The sequence below is a fragment of the Myotis daubentonii genome, chromosome 9 (genome assembly GCF_963259705.1).
Source record: "Myotis daubentonii chromosome 9, mMyoDau2.1, whole genome shotgun sequence".
NCBI classification, from domain to species: Eukaryota; Metazoa; Chordata; class Mammalia; order Chiroptera; family Vespertilionidae; genus Myotis; species Myotis daubentonii.
This window is the reverse complement of record NC_081848.1, coordinates 75,937,336-75,956,181: the sequence shown is the minus strand read 5'-3', so window position 1 is coordinate 75,956,181 and position 18,846 is coordinate 75,937,336. Positions and strand designations below refer to the sequence as shown.

At 51.3% G+C, this 18,846-nt stretch overlaps 1 protein-coding gene across 2 annotated transcripts in view; it reads left to right on the top strand.

Moving 5' to 3' along the window:
- LDLRAD3 (low density lipoprotein receptor class A domain containing 3) overlaps nt 1–18,846 on the top strand; it is a 191,707-nt gene that overhangs the window by 63,772 nt on the left and 109,089 nt on the right. For both annotated transcript variants that reach the window (XM_059709650.1, XM_059709649.1), the window contains exon 2: nt 4,481–4,627. In XM_059709650.1, the coding sequence (XP_059565633.1) occupies nt 4,481–4,627 (147 nt within the window). The remainder of the gene's footprint in view (nt 1–4,480; nt 4,628–18,846) is intronic.

Below are 18,846 nucleotides of genomic sequence, written 5' to 3'. Positions count from 1 at the left end.
GGACTGTGTAAGCCCACAAAATCATTTGGTCTGGCCCTGCCAAGGCATTGGGGGTGAGTTCATTAAATGTTTGACCAAATATAGCAGGCTCATTTTTAAGTTGATAATTGTGTATGGCCTGCGAATGATGTTATCAATATCCACATGGCACTTGGCAGAAAAAAGGCTCCCCACCCCTGGTTTACATGCTAGAAATGTACCTTCTCCCTGTTCTGGAAGGCAGAAGTCTGAGATCAAAGTGGGCAGAGTTGGGTTCGTTGGAGGCCTGTGTCCTCGGCTTGCAGCTGGCCGTCTTCTCCCTGCGTCCTCACATGGTCATTCCCCAGGGCCGTCTGTGTCCTAATCTCCTCTTTGTAGAAAGACGCCAGTCAGATTGGGCGAGGGCCCGCCCACACGGCCTCATTTTACCTTAGCCACCTCTTTAAAGGCCCCGTCTCTGAATTGAGTCACATTCCGAGGGACTGGGGGCCAGGGCTTCAACATACGGATTTGGGGAGGAAGCAATTCAGCCCCGAACACCGGGGAAGGGGGCGGGGGGCGGAAGAACCGAGGTCCGAGAGCAGCATGGGCGGAGGCCTCCCTGCAGGAAGGACATTTGTGTTCCAGGAAGTGGTTGGGAATGAGGTTCAGAGGGAGGCCGGGCTGGATCCCACGGGGTCTTGTCAGCCGTGGCAGGAGCTCCAGATGTATTGTGAGGGCGCCGAGAGGCCAGCAGCAGCAGGTTAAAATCTCCCTCTGCTCCGAGGAGAAGGGACCGGGGCCCTGAGAAGTGATCGCTGGGAGGTGGGTGTAAGCTGGGATTTCTCAGCCCCGGCCTCATTGGCATTCTGGGCTGGCGATTCTTTGCTGCGAGGGGCTGCCCTGTGCATTGCAGATGGGCGGCAGCATTCCTGGACTCAACCCCCTAGACGCCAAAACCCCAAAGTCTCCAGATTCTGCCCTCTGTCCCCTCAGGGGCAAAATTGTCCTGTGTTGGGAACCACTGGCAGCTTGGATTGGCTGGTACCATCTGGGTGAGGAACACTGGGTGGGTTTGAGGAAGATTTTTGAGGACAGAATCAATGGGATTTAACCTCTCATTGTCTTGGTTTCTCCTGATGCTTGTGATTTTGACGATATTGTCATTTCCCTAAAGTGCAAGGATCTGTGCCCCCTGCATGCATAATAGAGTTATTCAGAAGCCCTTGAAGCATGGTCCTCTATGTTGTCAGTCGCCAGGCCCTGGGGATCCCTGGTCAGCCTGCAGAGCTCTGAGCCTTTGCTGGAGGGCCACCTGTGCAGGAGCCCTGAGCCCTGTGATTGCAGGGCCACCTGTGCATGAGCCCTCAGCTCTGTGGCTGCAGGGCCACCTGTGCAGGAGCCCTGAGCCCTGTGGCTGCAGGGCCAACTGTACATGAGCCCTCAGCCCTGTGATTGCAGGGCCACCTGTGCATGAGCCCTCAGCTCTGTGGCTGCAGGGCCACCTGTGCAGGAGCCCTGAGCCCTGTGGCTGCAGGGCCAACTGTACATGAGCCCTCAGCCCTGTGATTGCAGGGCCACCTGTGCATGAGCCCTGTGGCTGCAGGGCCACCTGTGCATGAGCCCTCAGCCCTGTGATTGCAGGGCCAACTGTGCATGAGCCCTCAGCTCTGTGATTGCAGGGCCACCTGTGCATGAGCCCTCAGCCCTGTGATTGCAGGGCCACCTGTGCATGAGCCCTCAGCCCTGTGATTGCAGGGCCACCTGTGCATGAGCCCTCAGCCCTGTGATTGCAGGGCCACCTGTGCATGAGCCCTCAGCCCTGTGATTGCAGGGCCACCTGTGCGTGAGCCCTGAGCCCTGTGGCTGGCAGGGCCAACTGTGTTTGACAGACGTGGTATTTACGTCCCTGTATCACACCCTTTCATTTGTCAAATCCGTGTGCTGCCAGCCTGTTGACTCTCAGAGCAAGCACTTTGGAATCTAATCTGGCCAATTTTCTGCCTCCGGAAACCTGTTTATCAGAACAAGATTTCACCATTGCAGCGACTTCTCAGGCAGTTCGCCTCAGAGGAACTAGCGCTGCAAAAGCAAGGGGAGGTATTTCTAACAAAACAGCATGACAGTTACATTCAGAGCCCTGAAGAATTCCCTATCTGCTGGTGGGGCTTGAGCAGTGGTTGGGAAACAGCCGGAACATGTGGGGCTTTCTGGGTTGTATCTTCCATGTCTGGCCGGGACCCAGCACCTGGCTGGCCTTCTAGGCTCCTCTCCTGTGGGTCCCCCTCCGCCACCTGGAACCCTTGCCTGGAGACAGGAAACTGGTTTCACGTTCTTCTCGGGGTGGGGGGTGGTTTTCGAGGATTCCTGTCTCGAGAGGAATCCGATAGTGAGCGTGGGCTCAGTGGACAGAGTGCCGTGATGAGCGATGTCTGAATTGCTGGTGGAAGAGGGGCCATAGTGGCACAATCTGTTTGCAGTTCCCACGATCACTGCTCGTTTTTTGCTCCATTCCCTTCAGAGCTCTCCGCACTGTGTCTTTGCTGTCTGTCTCTCGGCCTGAGGGGCCCCTAGCTTCCATCTCTGTATCTATCAGCAGCCACTGCAATGCCACCTCTCTCCTCCAACCTTTCTTAGAGCCTGGGATTTTGACTTTATCTTAAGAACAGTGGGGAACCATTCAGTGGCTTTTTAAAGTAAGGAAGGATCATGATTGACTTGCTCTTTAGAAAGGTCCCTCTGGCCACAGAGAGGAGCCAGAGGGGTGGCCGGGAGGCCGAGTTTTAGGAGATTGTGGCAGTAACTCCGGTGAGAGATGAGGTGTCCTGGGCTGGAGTCATGGCTGTGGCCATGGAGACCAGCGTGCGGGACTTGGTGCTTGGCCGTCATAGGGGATGACAGAGTGAGGAGGGGATGTGGAGGGTTGTTAGGGTTCGGGTGTGGGTAGTCGGGGCAGAGGGAGGCCCCTCGCTGCAGCTGCTCTTCTGGAATTCTTCAGTGAGCTCTGAACGCTCGTGTTTAGTGGAGAGACATGCCTGTCCATTATTAATTCACCCGCACGGGGCAGCTGGTCTGTGGAAGTATCCACGGTCCCGGGGCTGATGTGGCTCTGCTCGCCGGTGGCTGTGCTATTCCAATGGGTTGTTGCCCACTTGTTCCAGTTGTCAGACGTGTTTAGTATCAGCCCAGTAGGACCATCGTCACCCAGAAGAATAAGAGCTCGTTTCTGCTCTGAGAAGTCAGGGGACACTCAGAGGGAGAGCAGCACACGTCGTGTGCGGACAGGTGCGTGGGGGGGGGGGGGTGCTAGGGGACCCCTCAGGTCGAAAGGCACGCCAGGTAGAAAAAATAGTGCTTGTCAAGAGTAGCGGCATGAAAGATGTGATGCCACGGGTCTGGAATGCGATGCTTCTCTTTGGCAAAGCGTGTGAAAGAGGCTCATGGGCCCTCGGTTACCCTCAGGCAGGTGTGGGCACCCCTCAGAGTCCTGGGCAATAAGATCGCTAGTATCCCCACGTGCCCTTCCAGCCCTAGGCTTCATCTCTCTGCACTTTAGGACCTAGCACAGTGTCTGGTCAGACACGTTCAATAAATGCTCAGTGACGACTCAGGAGGGAGCCCGGGAGGATGGGTCTTCCTTTCCCTTAAGACCCTGTTCCTTCCAGACGGCTCCTTCTCTCCCAGCTATGGATCACGCTGGCTCAGGCCCGTCAGATGGGTTCCATTCTAGTTCCCTTGAAAAAAATCACCCATCCCGAGTCCATTGGTGGATGAGTGCAGCACCCCCACCGCAGCCCCCATGCCCTGCTTGTGTTCTAGCTTAAGGGGGAGCGCTTTGGGGTGAGGGCCGTGGCACTCTGCGACTCTGTTCAGTGGAGTTTCATCCAAACCTCCAGGAATGCTTGGCCAGCAGTTCAGTGACCTTGGGGGTTAGAGGCCTCTGTGTAATTTTCAGTTTGGCTTTTTCTCCTCGTTGACCTCAGGCAGGTCGATTTTGTGGGCTGCGGCCCCCATGTTCGAAAGTGAGTTTATCTGCCAATATCCCTGTTGACTTGGCCCAAGTTCAAGGATTCTGCGATTGTAGAGTCCCAGAGTCTGAGACCTGGCAGAGGCCAGCAGTTCCTGCTGTTGGAGGCTTTGGGGGTCCAGTGCTCACTCCTGTCCGGGAACCTTCAGCTTTGGTCACTGCTGGTGGCCAGGAAAGAATGCGTGTATTTTACAGCCAGCCTTTTTGATGGGAAAAGAAGACAAGTCAGTGAGCGCCTAACGTGCGTCAGACACCTGCGCCCGCCTCCCCCCACCCCCCCCGACTTCTAAGTTTTTCCCCATTTAGTCCTCTCAGAATCCCCAGGGGTGGGGCAGGGGACTTCATTCGTCCATTTCACAGATGAGGAAACTGAGACCCAGAGAGGTCTCACCTATCCAGCCCACACCAAGCAGGAGCCCCCTTCGGTTGGCGTGGGCTCAGGTCCTTGCCGCCTTCGCCATGCCGTCTGATGGCCCTGTCCCCTCTCTCCCACAGAGAGCCAGCTGCTCCCCGGGAACAATTTCACCAACGAGTGCAACATTCCGGGCAACTTCATGTGCAGCAACGGGCGGTGCATCCCGGGCGCCTGGCAGTGCGACGGGCTGCCTGACTGCTTCGACAAGAGCGACGAGAAGGAGTGTCGTGAGTGCCGGGCCCTGCGGGGAAGCGGGTGGGGGGGATCCTAGGGTAGAGGGAGGAGGTCCCGATCTGGTGAGGTCCCATAGGCTCTCTTTGCTGCCCGGGGTGGGCGGGCGTGGGCCTCTGGCCAGCAGTCCTGTCCTCTCCACCTGTCTCAGTGCAGAAACAGGGGCCTTGGTGGCGACGGAGCCACAGCGCTGGGAGAGCTCTCCTAACCCCCATCCTGGGGGACTGTCGTAGCCTTCGCTTTACACACCAGGACTCTGAGACCTACAGGTTATGGAGCCTCAGGATCCACCCACCAGCAAGCAGCGGACCCGGATGTGCACCCAGGCTGCCTGACCCCAGGCCCAGGCTGATTCACACGTCTTGTACATTGTGGAGTGTCCTTGACAATTTAGTGAGAGGCAATGCGCCAAGTGTCCAGCACGGAGCTGGTACTGACTAGATAGTCATTTGCCCTTTCCTCGGCCGAGAAGTGTGGGCATCGTCCTTCAACTGGGCACCACCAGGACCTAGGGCAGGGATGGCGAACCTTTTGAGCTCGGCGTGCCAGCATTTTGAAAAACCCTAACTTAACTCTGGAGCCGTGTCACATATAGAAATTTTTTGATATTTGCAACCATAGTAAAATGAAGATTTGTATTTTTGATATTTATTTTATATATTTAAATGCCATTTAACAAAGAAAAATCAACCAAAAAAATGAGTTCGCGTGTCACCTCTGACACGCGTGTCATAGGTTCGCCATCACTGACCTAGGGTATCTGACCCTCCCCGTGTAGTGCCCCTGAAATAAGCGTGAGATTCAGGTTGGGGGGGGGGGCACATCTATGAGAAAGGAGACACCTGGGATGTGCGTGGAGGGGCGCCAGGTGTCCAGGGATCACACTCCCTGCCCTGGAGCGTGTATTCCTCTTCCTCCGCACAGTGTGGCGCTGCCGGGTGAGCGGGGTCAGGGCACCCTGCCAGGTGGGAAGCACACCCCCGGAGTGCCGGCCTCCAGGTTGTCCAGGGGGTGGCTGCCTGGCGTCCACACCGCTGGACAGTGGTTCTTGGCTCTTTCCGGGGCTTCGGGCAGCGGGCCTCTGCCCGGCGGGCTGTGTGTGGCTCCGAGGCTGCTGTCTCTGGAAGCCAGCTGAGGAAATGGCCGAGGAGCTGCTGATCAGGGGGCTTTGAACATCGCTGGTACCGGGGTTTGAGGCCGAGGCCGTTGACCCCCGGGAAGGAGCACTGGGTGTGGAGTCCACCTCTGGAGCCAGTCAGCAACCACCTCCCCTCCCCCACATGATGTGTTTCCGAGGGCAAGCTGCCCGCTCCGAGATGCCCCTCACCCAGATGAGGGTCCAGTATTCTGGCTGCCGGCCCCTGCTCTGCAGACCTTTTCGGGGCTGGATCGGCAGTATGTTTTTTTGTGGGGAGGATTTCATTTTGTTTGTTGCGTATGGTTTTTCCTGAATAGACCACTGTACATGCTGCATTTTTATTTTTGCAGTTTCTTAAACAAGTATTGTGTCTCTCAGCCTTCTCTAGTTTCTAGCGTGGCTTCGACATTGCTAGAAATGTAACGTTCGTCATTTGAGTTCACATGACATAGCATGTGTGAACGCCACGATCCGTCCAGCTCGGAGCATTATTAAGGCTGCACAGATGTGGCCACTGGCCACTTTAGGACGTGGTGTGTATTTGAACCTCCAGGACATGCAGACTGTCCCTGGCTGAGGGGAAGTTCGGCACAGGATGAGTTTGTGGAAGAATGCAGGACTGGGGGTTGAGATCTGTTTTATTCGCAGCTTTGTCAGTAGCTCTCTGTGATACCAGCGTCCGCTGTGACATTCTGTGTCCTCCGTCAGCCCAGGGCCGTGATTGCAGGATCCATGCGCAGACTGGAAGGGGCGGTGGAAAGAGACGATAGAAAAAAATGATGGTGCGGGCAGCTGCCTGGCGCTGTTCGGTTTGGTTTGGAACAGGCTCGTCTTGGCTCTTCTCCATCCTTTTTTCCTCATTTCCTACCCTTAACCCCCAAGTGGAGACTTGATTGACATTTATTTAGTCTTTTGATCAAAACATAATTTTAAAAACCATACACACAAACACATGCGTTAAAAAAAGCCCTTTCCTCTGTTGCACCCCCCCCCCTTTATTTTTTGGTCTTTAAATAAAAACAGAAGAACACTAGAAAGTTAGTGTAGACAATAGAGGGAAGGAAAAGAAGTCCTTTTAAAAAACAAATGCTTGCATTTTAAATTTCTGACATATTGCCTTACAGTCTGAGAGTCAGTCGACAGTGTGGGCACTGGAGAAAGATAGTGTCCAATCCCAGCCCCTTCTCCCACCCCTCTCCTCCCTGCTCTGTGGTCTTAGGAAAGTTACCAGAATGTTCTAAATCGTAGCTATTGGGAGGATCAAATGAGAATTCCTGGTGCTTCAGTTCCCTCCTCTCCAAAATGAGAATGAGGCTTCTAAGGGCATTGTTGGGAAGTTTGAATGCATGTTAACCACACGGCGGCATCGTGCCTGGTAGGCAACAACTGTTACTGGTCAGTCTGCACAAACGGTTTTATCCGGTCGTCGTCATGGGAACGCACGATTGGGTAACCATTCTTCTTCACATTGGAGGCCCTTGGCCACATTAGCATAGTTGGCATTCGTAATTGTTGTTTTGTGAGCTTGCCTATTATTCCATCAAGTAGATGCACTGCAAGCTAACCATCCGCTATTGTCGGGGGTTTAAGTCTCTTGCTTTTTTTATTTCTGCTGATCAAAAGGTTTAGGGCCAACGGAGGAAGTTTTACATACGCAGAGGACAGAGCCAGGAGGGCGGAGCTGAGGTCTCCAGGCTACCAACAGGCCCACTTAACCATTCGTGCCACTTCCTTCCATGTCTTGCTCAGAAGCTGCGAAACGCTTTCTCTGATTCTTTGGAGCAACTTGGTACTCACAGGGAGGAGCACGAAGCCGGCCGGTAGCCTCTCCGGGGAGAGGTGATTGCCTCAAGTGCCCAATGAAGTAGCTTTGGCCTTTCGAAGATAATACACTCAAACAAGAGTCCTTGCCCTTTTCAAAGGGTGAGAGAAGGGCGCAGAGCAGGTTGTCACGGTGGGCTATGAGGCAGTGAGCTCAGCAGAGGAAAGATTGTCATGAGACGGGGAGAAACCTTATCATAAAGGGAATAAAATCATCTATTGGTGAAATTGCGGGGATGGGGAGGATAAAGACAACAGGGTCACACAGGGTGGGTCCTCTAACAGAACTCCACCAGCATCTTACAAGTTGTCATCAGCTGTACTCATCAGGGGTACACATGATGATACGATGATTTTTTCTGTATCGTTTGTAATGCTTACATAGTCCGTTCCCTTGGGTGTCATGTAGTTTATTTACTCCTTATTTCAGTGTTTGTCTCGTTGTAGTTTTTCACTGTTAGAGACGGTGTTCATGTCCTGAGGGTGGACGTGACTTGCCCCTGCTTTGAGAAATTCTCTTAGTCTAGGTTCTCAGAAATGAAATGACGGGGTTGAGGGACAGAGGCTTTTCCTGGCTCTGGATCCCGGACCGCCCACGTGCTCTGTTGAGGGCTGGCACCGGCGTGCTCTTCCCTGGCACCGGCTGAGAACTCTGGCTGTCTTTCAGTCTTGGCAGCATTCGCTAATATCTTAAAAAAATATGTTTATGGTTCATTTGATAGTTGAAAACAGTTCTATAGTTTAAGTTTAATTTTTTTTATTATCTAAAGAAATTGAATGTTTTCCCAATACCTCTGCTTACTAGTTATGTTTCTGACTTTGTGAAATATCTGTTAATGGACTAGAATACATTTCCATCTGGGTTGAGTCACTACATTTTCCGCCTCATGAATCTGAAGAACCTCCCCTTCTTAGAGTTCTGAGAGAAGAGGCTCATTTTGGGAGAGTTTTGAGTGTATTTCTGTTCTTGGTTAGTGGCATGCCCTGCATAATCGTTTTATCTAAATAACTGTTTTGGGCAGTAAAAGGAATAGAGGAATGTTTTAGAAAGACATGGACGCTTCATGAAAACACTGTCGTGATGTGGCCTTACTTGAGCTCCCCTGGGCTGCACGTTACGTGATATTGACTCAGTTGTCACAAGTCCGTATGAGGAGGAAGCTGAGCCCCATGAGCTTGCACAGCTTGCCTGTTGTCCCAGAGCCCGAGTCCCCATAGCCTTCCTCCGCCAGAGGCCACAGTGGGGTCCTTCCGTCTTTCTCTGCATGTGGAGCAGTGCCACTTTCCTGCTGTTGTTACCACTAATCCGCGTTTTTAAAATGTAGAAACCTCGATGATGGTTTCCCATGGAAATGATTTCTAAGATGGCTATTGGTCCTGCGAGTCCCTGAAAGAAGAGACTGCGCTTCATTGCTACCACTTGCTGTAATAATCAAGCAGCGATCCCTACCTCCAGGGCCCACGTGTGACCTGGAATCCAGGCCCTAACGTCCGCTTCCAGCTTCCTGTGGGATCCTCGCTGCCACCTCTGTGCCCTGACCAAATGGGGGCGAGGTGGTGTGAGATCCGCGGCTCATTCTTCTCTTGGAGAAATAATATCGGTCTGTATCTGTGAGCAGGCACCTGCAGACTTTTAAAGTCACAGGCCCTTTATGTTTGTGTGGGGTGGGAGTGCAAATGGAGGGAAGTAAGAGGAAATGGGGATAAATGCAAGGATTTTGTCCAGTAATAAAATGTAATACATTTCCAAGTTCAGAGACATTGAAAATAGGTCAAAAATGGAATTTAAATTGGATTTGCTTTTATTGTCCCCAGCCGTTTCTTGAGCATGGCTTTTAAGGGCTCTGGTGTGATGCAGAAATCCATGAGTGGGTTTGGACTAATGATCACCGAGAAATATATAAGGAGAAGGGATTAGCCAGAGAACATACCATGGACACGATCAACGTGTGGTGATGGACAGAGGGAAGGGAGGTGGGGGCTGGGTGGAGGGGGACACAGAGGAGGGGAATGGGAACATGTGTGATAGTGTCAACAATAAAAATTAGGAAGAGAAGAGGCTGGAGAGTGGGGTGTCCTCTTTCCTTTTCATCATCTTTCTCACTTTCTGCCTCTAGGTGGTGCCACATATGATGTCTTCTTTTAAACCTGGTGCCACAGGGCAAGCAGAGATGAGGGGGGAAAACTGGACTCTGAGTTGTTATTCTTACCAAACTTTAACAGCAATTCAGCTATGTCACCAGACACCCTGGGTCACATGCTAAATGCTGCAGGAAACCAGGATGTTTCTATAGGGTGGATATGGCTTGCCTCGTCTTCTCTTAGACTGTGCTGCCTTTTCTCAGAGGAGGGGCTGGTGACGGGCTGTGGCCTAGGAAGGGAGCCTGCCAGGGAACTGGTAGATGCAGCTACAGCGGCGTTGAGTCCTCCCCTTTAGCTGCCTGTATAGCAGAGGTGTCACCACAGCATTGTTATGGGTTGCATTGTCATCCCCCCACCCCCCGTCAAACCTCCCCCCCACTCCCCATTCATAATGTTAAAGTCCTAACTTCCAGCAGCTCAAAACGTGATCTTATTGGGAAGTAGGGTCTCTGTAGAGTTAATCAAGTTAAAGTGAGGCCATTGGGCTGGGCCCTACTTCCACATGCCTGTGCCCCTATAAAAACGGGGTATGTGAATGCAGGGGTACATACAGAGGGAAGACGATCTGAAGGGACACAGAGAGAAGATGGCCCTCGACAAGCCCAGGAGAGAGGCCAGAATAGATCCTCCCAGTCCGCAGGGGGAACCAGCCCTGCCGACACCTCAACTTCATACTTCTGGCCTCCGGAGCTGTGAGACAACACATTTCTGTGGACGAAGCCACCCAGTTGTGGTACTTTGTCATGACAGCCCTCGCAAACTAATCCAGCCATCCACCTACCTCGCTTGCTTCTTAAAAATGATTGCTCAGTGAGTGACAGCTGGCCCACAGCTGTGGCACAGGGGACATTCACAGACATCCTGCTCCGATTCTTTAACAATTTGAAAGTAAGAATCTTACTGTTATGGGTTGAATTCTGTCCTCCTATACCCCCCCCCCAAAAAAAAAGATAAAGTCCTAACCCCCAGGACTTCGGCATGTGACCTTATTTGGAATTAGGGTTATTGTGAGTGTAATTAGTTAAGATTAGGTCATACTGGAGTCATGAGGGTCCTTAATTCGATATGACGGGTGTCCTCATGAGAGGACAGTGAGAATATGAGGGAAGAAAGCCATGTGACAGTAGAGGTAGACATTGGACTGATGCAGCTGCAAGCCTTGGAACGCCAGGAATGGACAGCTGCCACCAGCAGCTACAAAGAGGTAGGGAGAGATTCTCCCCAGAGCCTCAGAGAAGGCGCGGCCGCACTTACCCCTCAATCGCAGACTCTGGCCTCCAGAAATTTGAGAGAATACATTTCTGTTGCTTAAAGCCACTCAGTTTATGGTACTTTGTTTTGGCTGCCCTGGGAAACTAACATACTTGCCAGGGACAATGAAAGCCATTTGGGCTTCAGTGGGCAGGCTCAGCCCAGTAGATAGGGGCATTCCTTCAGCCTCCTGCCCCCCTGCCATCCCACCTGGCCCCGCTGGAAGAGTCCTGTTCTCCATTTCTGCTGGACACACTGCCTTGTCACGTGATCCAGGTGTCCCCTCTCCTCCAGGTCTTGGTTCTGGCAAGGCATTGTTCAGTGCTGAATTTCAAAAGCCTTCTGAAGTTGAGCTTCAGAAAGCAAAACATGCCCTTACAGAGTCTAGAGCAGGGTGGGCAAACTTTTTGACTCGAGGGCCACAATGGGTTCTTAAACTGGACCGGAGGGCCGGAACAAAAGCATGAATGGAGTGTTTGTGTGAACTAATATAAATTCAAAGTAAACATCATTACATAAAAGGGTACGGTCTTTTTTTTTTTTTTTTTTTTTTTTTTTAGTTTTATTCATTTCAAACGGGCCGGACGGCCCGCGGGCCGTAGTTTGCCCACGGCTGCTCTAAAGAATATCATTGCGCTTTAGCGCTATGTCTGTTGGTGGCGAAACGGCACCAGAATGTTCCTGGTGATTGCACCTCGGTTTCAGCAGCCTCGATACTTGAGTTCTAGCCAAGAAATTCAGAGCCAAGACTCAAATACAAGCAAAAGTTTATTTAGAAAGTCACAGAGGTAGAAGTGAGCCGTAAAAGAGATGGGCTCAGGAGACAAGATACAGAGGCCAAAGTTGGGAGGGCTGAGAGAGAGAGAAGGAAAAGGTGCCTAGGGGAAGGAGGTGGGTGGGGAGGCCGTGTTCCCAGCTGAATCCTCAGTCCTAAGGGCTTTTAAGGGCAGGGCTTTGAGGGGAGGTCCCAGGGGAGGATCATGATAGAGTATCCATCAACTCTCCAGGTGTGCCATTTCAGAGCCATGGTCTCTACTCATTGGTTGGCTCTGCGGTCATTGTGTCTGGTCCTGATGGTAGCCTTGATGTAGGTCCCTCTGGCATTGCTACTTTTCTGGGCCTGGAGCTGAAACACAACTGAAGCCTAGATGTTATCTCAAGTTTGACCAAAACGCTGCCTCTGTAGTCTACAGACCCGAGGCTTTGTTCCTGAGATGATTTGATGCCGATCAGAACCTCATTGTCCTGAAGGCTTAATGCTTAAGGGAGTGATTGTGCAAGGGCTTGTATGGGAGTCATATGAGGCTATTCTCCGGCCCCCTTGCTCCTTCTCTAAGAGGGTCTAAACCACATGACTAGCGATATGCTAGGGGAGGAAAGGCACCCTGGGGGTGAGATTTATTTTCCCAGTTTTGCCAGTTGCTAGGTACCTGGGGCTTTCTGTCCTGGTGACCTTCTGTCCCTGGCCCATTGTCCTTGCTCTGCTCATGTCCACTGAACATTTCAGAGCAGAAACTCACCTTCTTTCACAACACTCACTGTGCAGAAGAAATCTAAGATCTGTGTGTTCATGTTGCCTCCTTTCTAACTTAGTCATTTTGCTTACGTATTTGTTTGTTTGTTTTTTAATCTTTTTGTTGAGAATATTACAGATGTTCCCCTTTCTTTTCCCCATTGTCCCCATCCACCCGGTTCCTTCCCCACCCAAGGCCTTCACCACCCTATTGTCTGTGTCCATAGGTAATGCATATAAATTCTTTAGTTAATCTCTTCCTTCCTTCTGAGATTCATCATTCTGTTCCATGCTTCTGTGGCTTTTGGTTCTATTTTATTCATCAGTTTATTTTGTTCATTATATTCCTTATTTGTTTATTTTTATTTTTAGGTTTAATTGTTGATTGATGTGTACTTATTGCCATTTTATTGTTTATATTTTAAACCATTATTGTCATCTTCTTCCTCTTCTTAAAGAATACACTTCAACATTTCATGTAATACTGGTTTGGTGGTGATGAACTCCTTTAGCTTCTTCTTGTCTGAAGCTCTTTATCTGACCTTCAATTCTAAATGATAGCTTTGCTGGGTAGAATAATCTTGGTTGTAGGTTTTTGCTATTCATCACTTTTAATATTTCTTGCCACTCCCTTATGATCTGCAAAGTTTCTGTTGAGAAATCAGCTGTCAGAGCTTCAAAGGACTTAGTGAGACTTTCAAGGATCTTAGTGAGAATTTCAAGAATATTAGTGAGAACATAAAAGACTTGAAAAAGGACCAGTCAGAAATAAAGCATACACTAACTAAAATAAAGGAATAATTTACAGTGATTCAACAGTAGAGTTGAGGATTCTGAGAATCAAATCAATGATTTGGAATATGAGGAAGCAAAAATCACCCAATCAGAAGAGCAAAAAGAAAAAAGAGTTACAAAAATATGAAGATAGTATAAGGAGCCTTCTGGACAACTTCAGGAGTACCAACATTCGCATTATGGGGGTGACAGAAGGAGAAGAGAGAGAGCAAGATATTGAAAACCTCTTTGAAGAAATAATGACAGAAAACTTCCCCTACCTGGTGAAAGAAATAGACTTACAAGTCCAGGAAGTGCAGAGAGTCCCAAACAGGAGGAACCCAAAGAGGCCCACATGAAGACACATCATAATTAAAATGCCAAGGGTTAAAGACAAAGAGAGAATCTTAAAAGCAGCAAGAGAAAACTCCCTACAAGGGAGTGCTCATGCAACTGTCAGCTGATTTCTCAACAGAAAATCTGTATTTGTTTGTAAATATCTCAGGTAATACCAGGCATATCTCCCACTTCACTTAAATTCTTTCATCTCAAATGTGAGACCATAAATGCTGTGGTTAAGCACAGGGGCTTGGGGGCCAGAAGTGCTGGTTTCTCCCCACCCCACCCAACCCTCAGTCTCTAGTTATGGCCTCTGAGGCCCTGGCACCATTTGACCTTACTCTACACCTATTGCCCCCTCCATAAGATGGAGATAATAGTAGTACCTGCTCCACATGTGATATTTAAAACATTAATTAGGCAGTACATGCAGGCCATAAACCAGTTAGGAATTAGCTGACCTTGAACAACAGGTGCTATTTCCTGGTGCAAACAGGGTGAAGATCTGCTCTGCTGACCACAGGGCATTGTTCTAAATCCTAAATGAGTCATGCATCTGAAGCTCAGGGCTGGGTGCCTCGAGCAGGTTATGCATTTGGTAAGTGCTAACTGACATTCTTCCCTTAGTCAATGCGAGTGATATTGTCCTCGAACCAAAGCCTGCCGTGACATGCCTAGCCTGTGCCACGCTAGCCGTTACCGTTCCAGCCCACCCCTGCCCACCTCCCCAGACCCACACTTTCCCATGCCCTCCAGCCCCTCTCCTCTTCCTGCTCTCTCTTTGAGAGCCTACAACATAGAAACATCTTCCAGTGCTGGGTTAGTATCTTCTTTTCACTTGAGTCTTCAACACACAGTCATGAGCTGTTACGAAATTCTCTTTGGCTTAGAGCTCTAGGGAGCCAGGCAGACACGGAAGCTGGCGCACAAGGGAAGGAAACAGATGTTTGAGGGCCTGCGATGAGCCAGGCAGGCCCTTCGGGTCACAGAGAGGGAAGCTAGGAAGTAGCTCTACTGCGTTGAGTAGGGGATCTGCAGGTGTCCCCCACCCGCCAGAGAGGCTGCTGAGGGCTTGTTCCCAGCTCTGCTGGGGCCCCACACAGTGAAGCACCTATGGGGATTGCGATGGTGGTATTTTGCTTCATCACTTGAACCGTCTTCTTCAGTCCCCACCTTCACAGCTCTGGCCTGAAACCGGAAGGGCTCCTGCAGGCTCGAAGGTTTTGGGTCTAGGACTGGTAGAGGTAACAGCTTTCCAGAGACTCTCTTCTTCCCTCCCGATGTGCCCTGTGCCCACGGCGAGCAGAGACCTGCAGTCCAGATGTTCGGACCACAGCACAGATTCCCAGGCTGTCACCTGAGAGCAGCATAGGAATTGTCAGGCTACCCTTGACCAAACAGGAATTTGACCTTGTGCACACTTTTCTAAAAGGGCCCTGGTAGCTGTGTGAAGATGCCAGCAATTTCACACTGCGTTGAGAAAAACAACATGTCCTGAAACGTTCATGGTATGGTATGAGTTCCCCGAGGCTGCTATGGCAAAATACCACACGTCCATGGCCTAAAGCAGCAACCTGTTCTCAGTTCTGGAACTTGAGGTCTGAAGTCCAGGTGTGGGCAGCACCAGGCTCTCCCTGGAGCTCCAGGGGAGGGTCCTTCCGTGCTGGCGTTCCTTGGCTCCCTGGGCTGGTAGATGCAGGCCAGCCTCTGCCTCCGCCATCATGTGGCCTGCTCCCTGAGCCTCAGATCAATCCAGGTTGCCCTCTTCTTCAAAGGATACCCGTTCGTGGATTAGGGTGCACCTTCATCCAATATGACCTCATCTTAGCTTGGTTATATGTGCACAGACCCTATAAGGCAGTGATGGCGAACCTTTTGAGCTCGGCGTGTCAGCATTTTGAAAAACCCTAACTTAACTCTGGTGCCGTGTCACATGTAGAAATTTTTTGATATCTGCAACCATAGTAAAACAAAGACTTATACTTTTGATGTTTATTTTATATATTTAAATGCCATTTAACGAAGAAAAATCAACCAAAAAAATGAGCTCGCGTGTCACCTCTGACACGCGTGTCATAGGTTCGCCATCACTGCTGTAAGGTGTATTCTCAGGTCCCAGACGCTAATAACCAACCCCACCGGACCCTGTTGAGAAGGGAGAGAGCCCGGTGTGACCAGCAGCCCCCACGGGATAAGGCCTTTGCACTCAGTCCCATTCTGTGTGGGTTCTCCCTGCAGCCACTGTGGGTATCTCGTTTATTTTACTTCCCTGGGTAGCACAGAGGTCATGGAACAAGACCAGGTGTGTCGGTGGAACAGGAGTGGTTTGAAAGCCTCGGAAGAGTGCTTTGTGTGAGAAAATAAATATTAGAAAAGAAAACTCAGCACTACGCAGCCTTAGTTCTATCACCTGGCGCCTTGGTTTGGCCACTTCGTGGTGAAGAAAGTACTCCGAACGCGAGTTGGCGTGTGTGGCAGCCTGTGAAAATCCTGTGCCTTTAAAAGGGGGAGGTGCTGTGACTGAACCCACGCTTGCAGCTCTGCCCGGAGCCCCTGGGAGGAAGTAGGAGGACGCCCAGCCAGATGGTGCAGCTGCCAGGTTCCGCGCGTCCTGCACAGAGACCCTAAAAACTCCACTTAGTTGCCAATGTTTCTAAAACTTACACATAAAAATCGGGATTATCGGGTTTTCTTGAAAAATCAGATTCAACGTTAGGATACTCCCTGCGCTCAGAGACCTTTTTCCACTCTGCCTCTCAAGCACTTCACCATCTGGCTCATGCTGAGGCCTCCAGCATTATTTTCTTATTTAAAATATGTTTTTATTGATTTCAGGGAGAGGGGACGAGAGATAGAAACATCAATGACGAAAGAGAATCATTGCTCACTGCCTCCTGCACACCCCCTACTGCCCGGGAATCGAACCGTGACCTCCTAGTTCATGAGACGATGCTCAGGGCTCCAGCATTTCTTTTGTTCTAAGACACGCATCTTTCCGCATCCAGATCTCTGAAATTGAGCTGCCTCTTATAAGTGATAGGATTGAAACACACACACACACACACACACACACACACACACACACACACACGGTGTCCTCGATTAACTGGCAGAACTTTTTCTTTCCAACTTACACATAAAAGGGTGGCGTGCCTTGCAGTTGGCAGCATCTCGGATTCAATGACATACAAGCACCACAAGGCCCCTCCTGGGTTCCCGCTGCGGGTGGGCCTGCCCCCACTTCCCTGAGGGCCACCAAGTGAAATGCCAGTGCTGTCACCACCCAAGTTAGTGGCACGGAGTCATCTGAAAGTCATTTTTTAAGCCAACCCTTTTGCACAAAGATCAGCCTCGCTTATCTCCCTGGTCCTCCCGAGAGCTCCGCCTGCAGGGGAGAGTCCTAATGAAGGACCGGAGCTAGGAGGGTCCTTGCTCCCCACGTGGGGGAGATGAGCGTGGCCAGGCCGCTGGGGCCCGCCCTTCAGGCACATCTCTGGGCCAGGACTTGGCTGCAACTGCAAGGGACGCCGTGGGTGCTAACAGGCTCCGTAATCGTTAATAAAACGAAAATGACTGCAAAATCACAGAACATCAATAGGAATTTTTTCCTGGCAGCTCTGAATCTTGCTGATCCAAGTTGGGCTGTGACGGCAGCCTTTTTATTTTTGTGTGCGGACCTGCACGTTCATTCGTCGGCGGCACAGCTAGTTTGCAGTTGCCAAATGAATGGTTTAAAAAAAAAAAATCAGGGACCGATGAGAAAGTGAGAATTAAAAGAAGAGATACGAGCCCAGAGATTCTTTTGCTAGTGATACTTGAAGACTAGTTTTCTGACCGTTTGGAGTGGGGGGCAGTGGGCTAGAGAATCTCTGAGGTCAGAACGTAACTGTATGGCCCCGTTCCAGGAACTTCGGGCTTTTGACATGGTTAGTACCACGTCCTTTGTTAAGGTTGTTGTAAGAGGGCTCCAGAAAAATGTAGGGAGCATCTTAGGGCTAAGAGGCCCTCAGGTTTTCTACAAGGGGAGGGATGGAAATAGGTCACAGGCATGTAATTGTATGTTGTAGGCATGGCAGAGCTTAAGGTTACCTTTGGAAAGGCATCGTTTGCAGGCACCTGAGTTTTTTCCAGTCATCAAGGCCCCTCGTTTGGGGCGGTAGGCGGCGTGGATGAGGGTATGGAGGTAGGGAATCAGTGTCCCCCGTGGGACTGAAATCTCAGGCACCAAAGGACCATCTTGGCCCCTGCTGCCTGGCGCCCCTTGTCAGTGGGAGAGTTGTTTGCTTCTCCAGTTCTGTTGGGATCCAGCGTGAAGCCGGTGCTGTTGACTGACCTGCACTAAGAGAAGGTGCTTCAGGGAGGGCGGGGCCCTGGTGGGAGGGGGTGACCCTGGATAGAGGACTCTCAGTGGTGCATGGAGAGCATCAGCCCTCCCAGGGAGCAGGGTGGGCGGCCCGCTTGCATGGCGGTGTGGTGGTGGTCACGTAGCACACTATATTTTTCCTCTTGGCCGTTTAGAATATTTTGGCCAATGGGAGGGGAACCTGGAGCAGGAGCCTGCCCATGGCCGCACCTGCGCACGCCCATCGCCATCACTGTGCTGTGGGTCTTCGGGCCCTTTCTGTTCTGCTCCTGGCACAGCCCGCTCCTTGCCGCACAAGCACATAATTCTCTGAGGGCCTGGGCAGCGGCCAGCAGCCCGTGGGAAGCCGGGTGACAGGGAGCAGATGGTCTTGGTTTGGAACATGGAGGGTCTCTGGCGCTAACATTCAAAACCAAACCAGTGTTGTTCCCAGTTCGCTGGAGTTGGGGACACTGGCCAGTCCGATGCTGGGAAGGGGCGAGGGAGAGAGGTCCCCTGCTGCCCAAGTTCACCGTGTGTTTCCTGGGCGCAGCGGTGGCAATGCCGGGTGCTTGGCGCATGGCCTGGTGCTGCTGCGCCCACCTTGTTCCCTGTCCCTGCCACCACTCAACTCTCTCCTGGGATGGAAACGGAGGCCAGGCCCCTGCGCTTTCTCCACTTCCCTGTTGAGCCGTTTCATGGCAGAGTGCGGGGATGTCGGGTCTGGTGGTGACTTGAGGAAGAAGTGGCCCGGCCACCCTGGCTTTGGGGACGGGCTGCAGAGTGGTGGTTACGGCTCAGGCTCTGCCAGTGCATTATTTGGGGCAGCTGAGATGCAGCCACCAAGGCAGGATTGGGTGCTCAAGAGGTGGGAGCAGAAGGCAGGGGAGCCGTG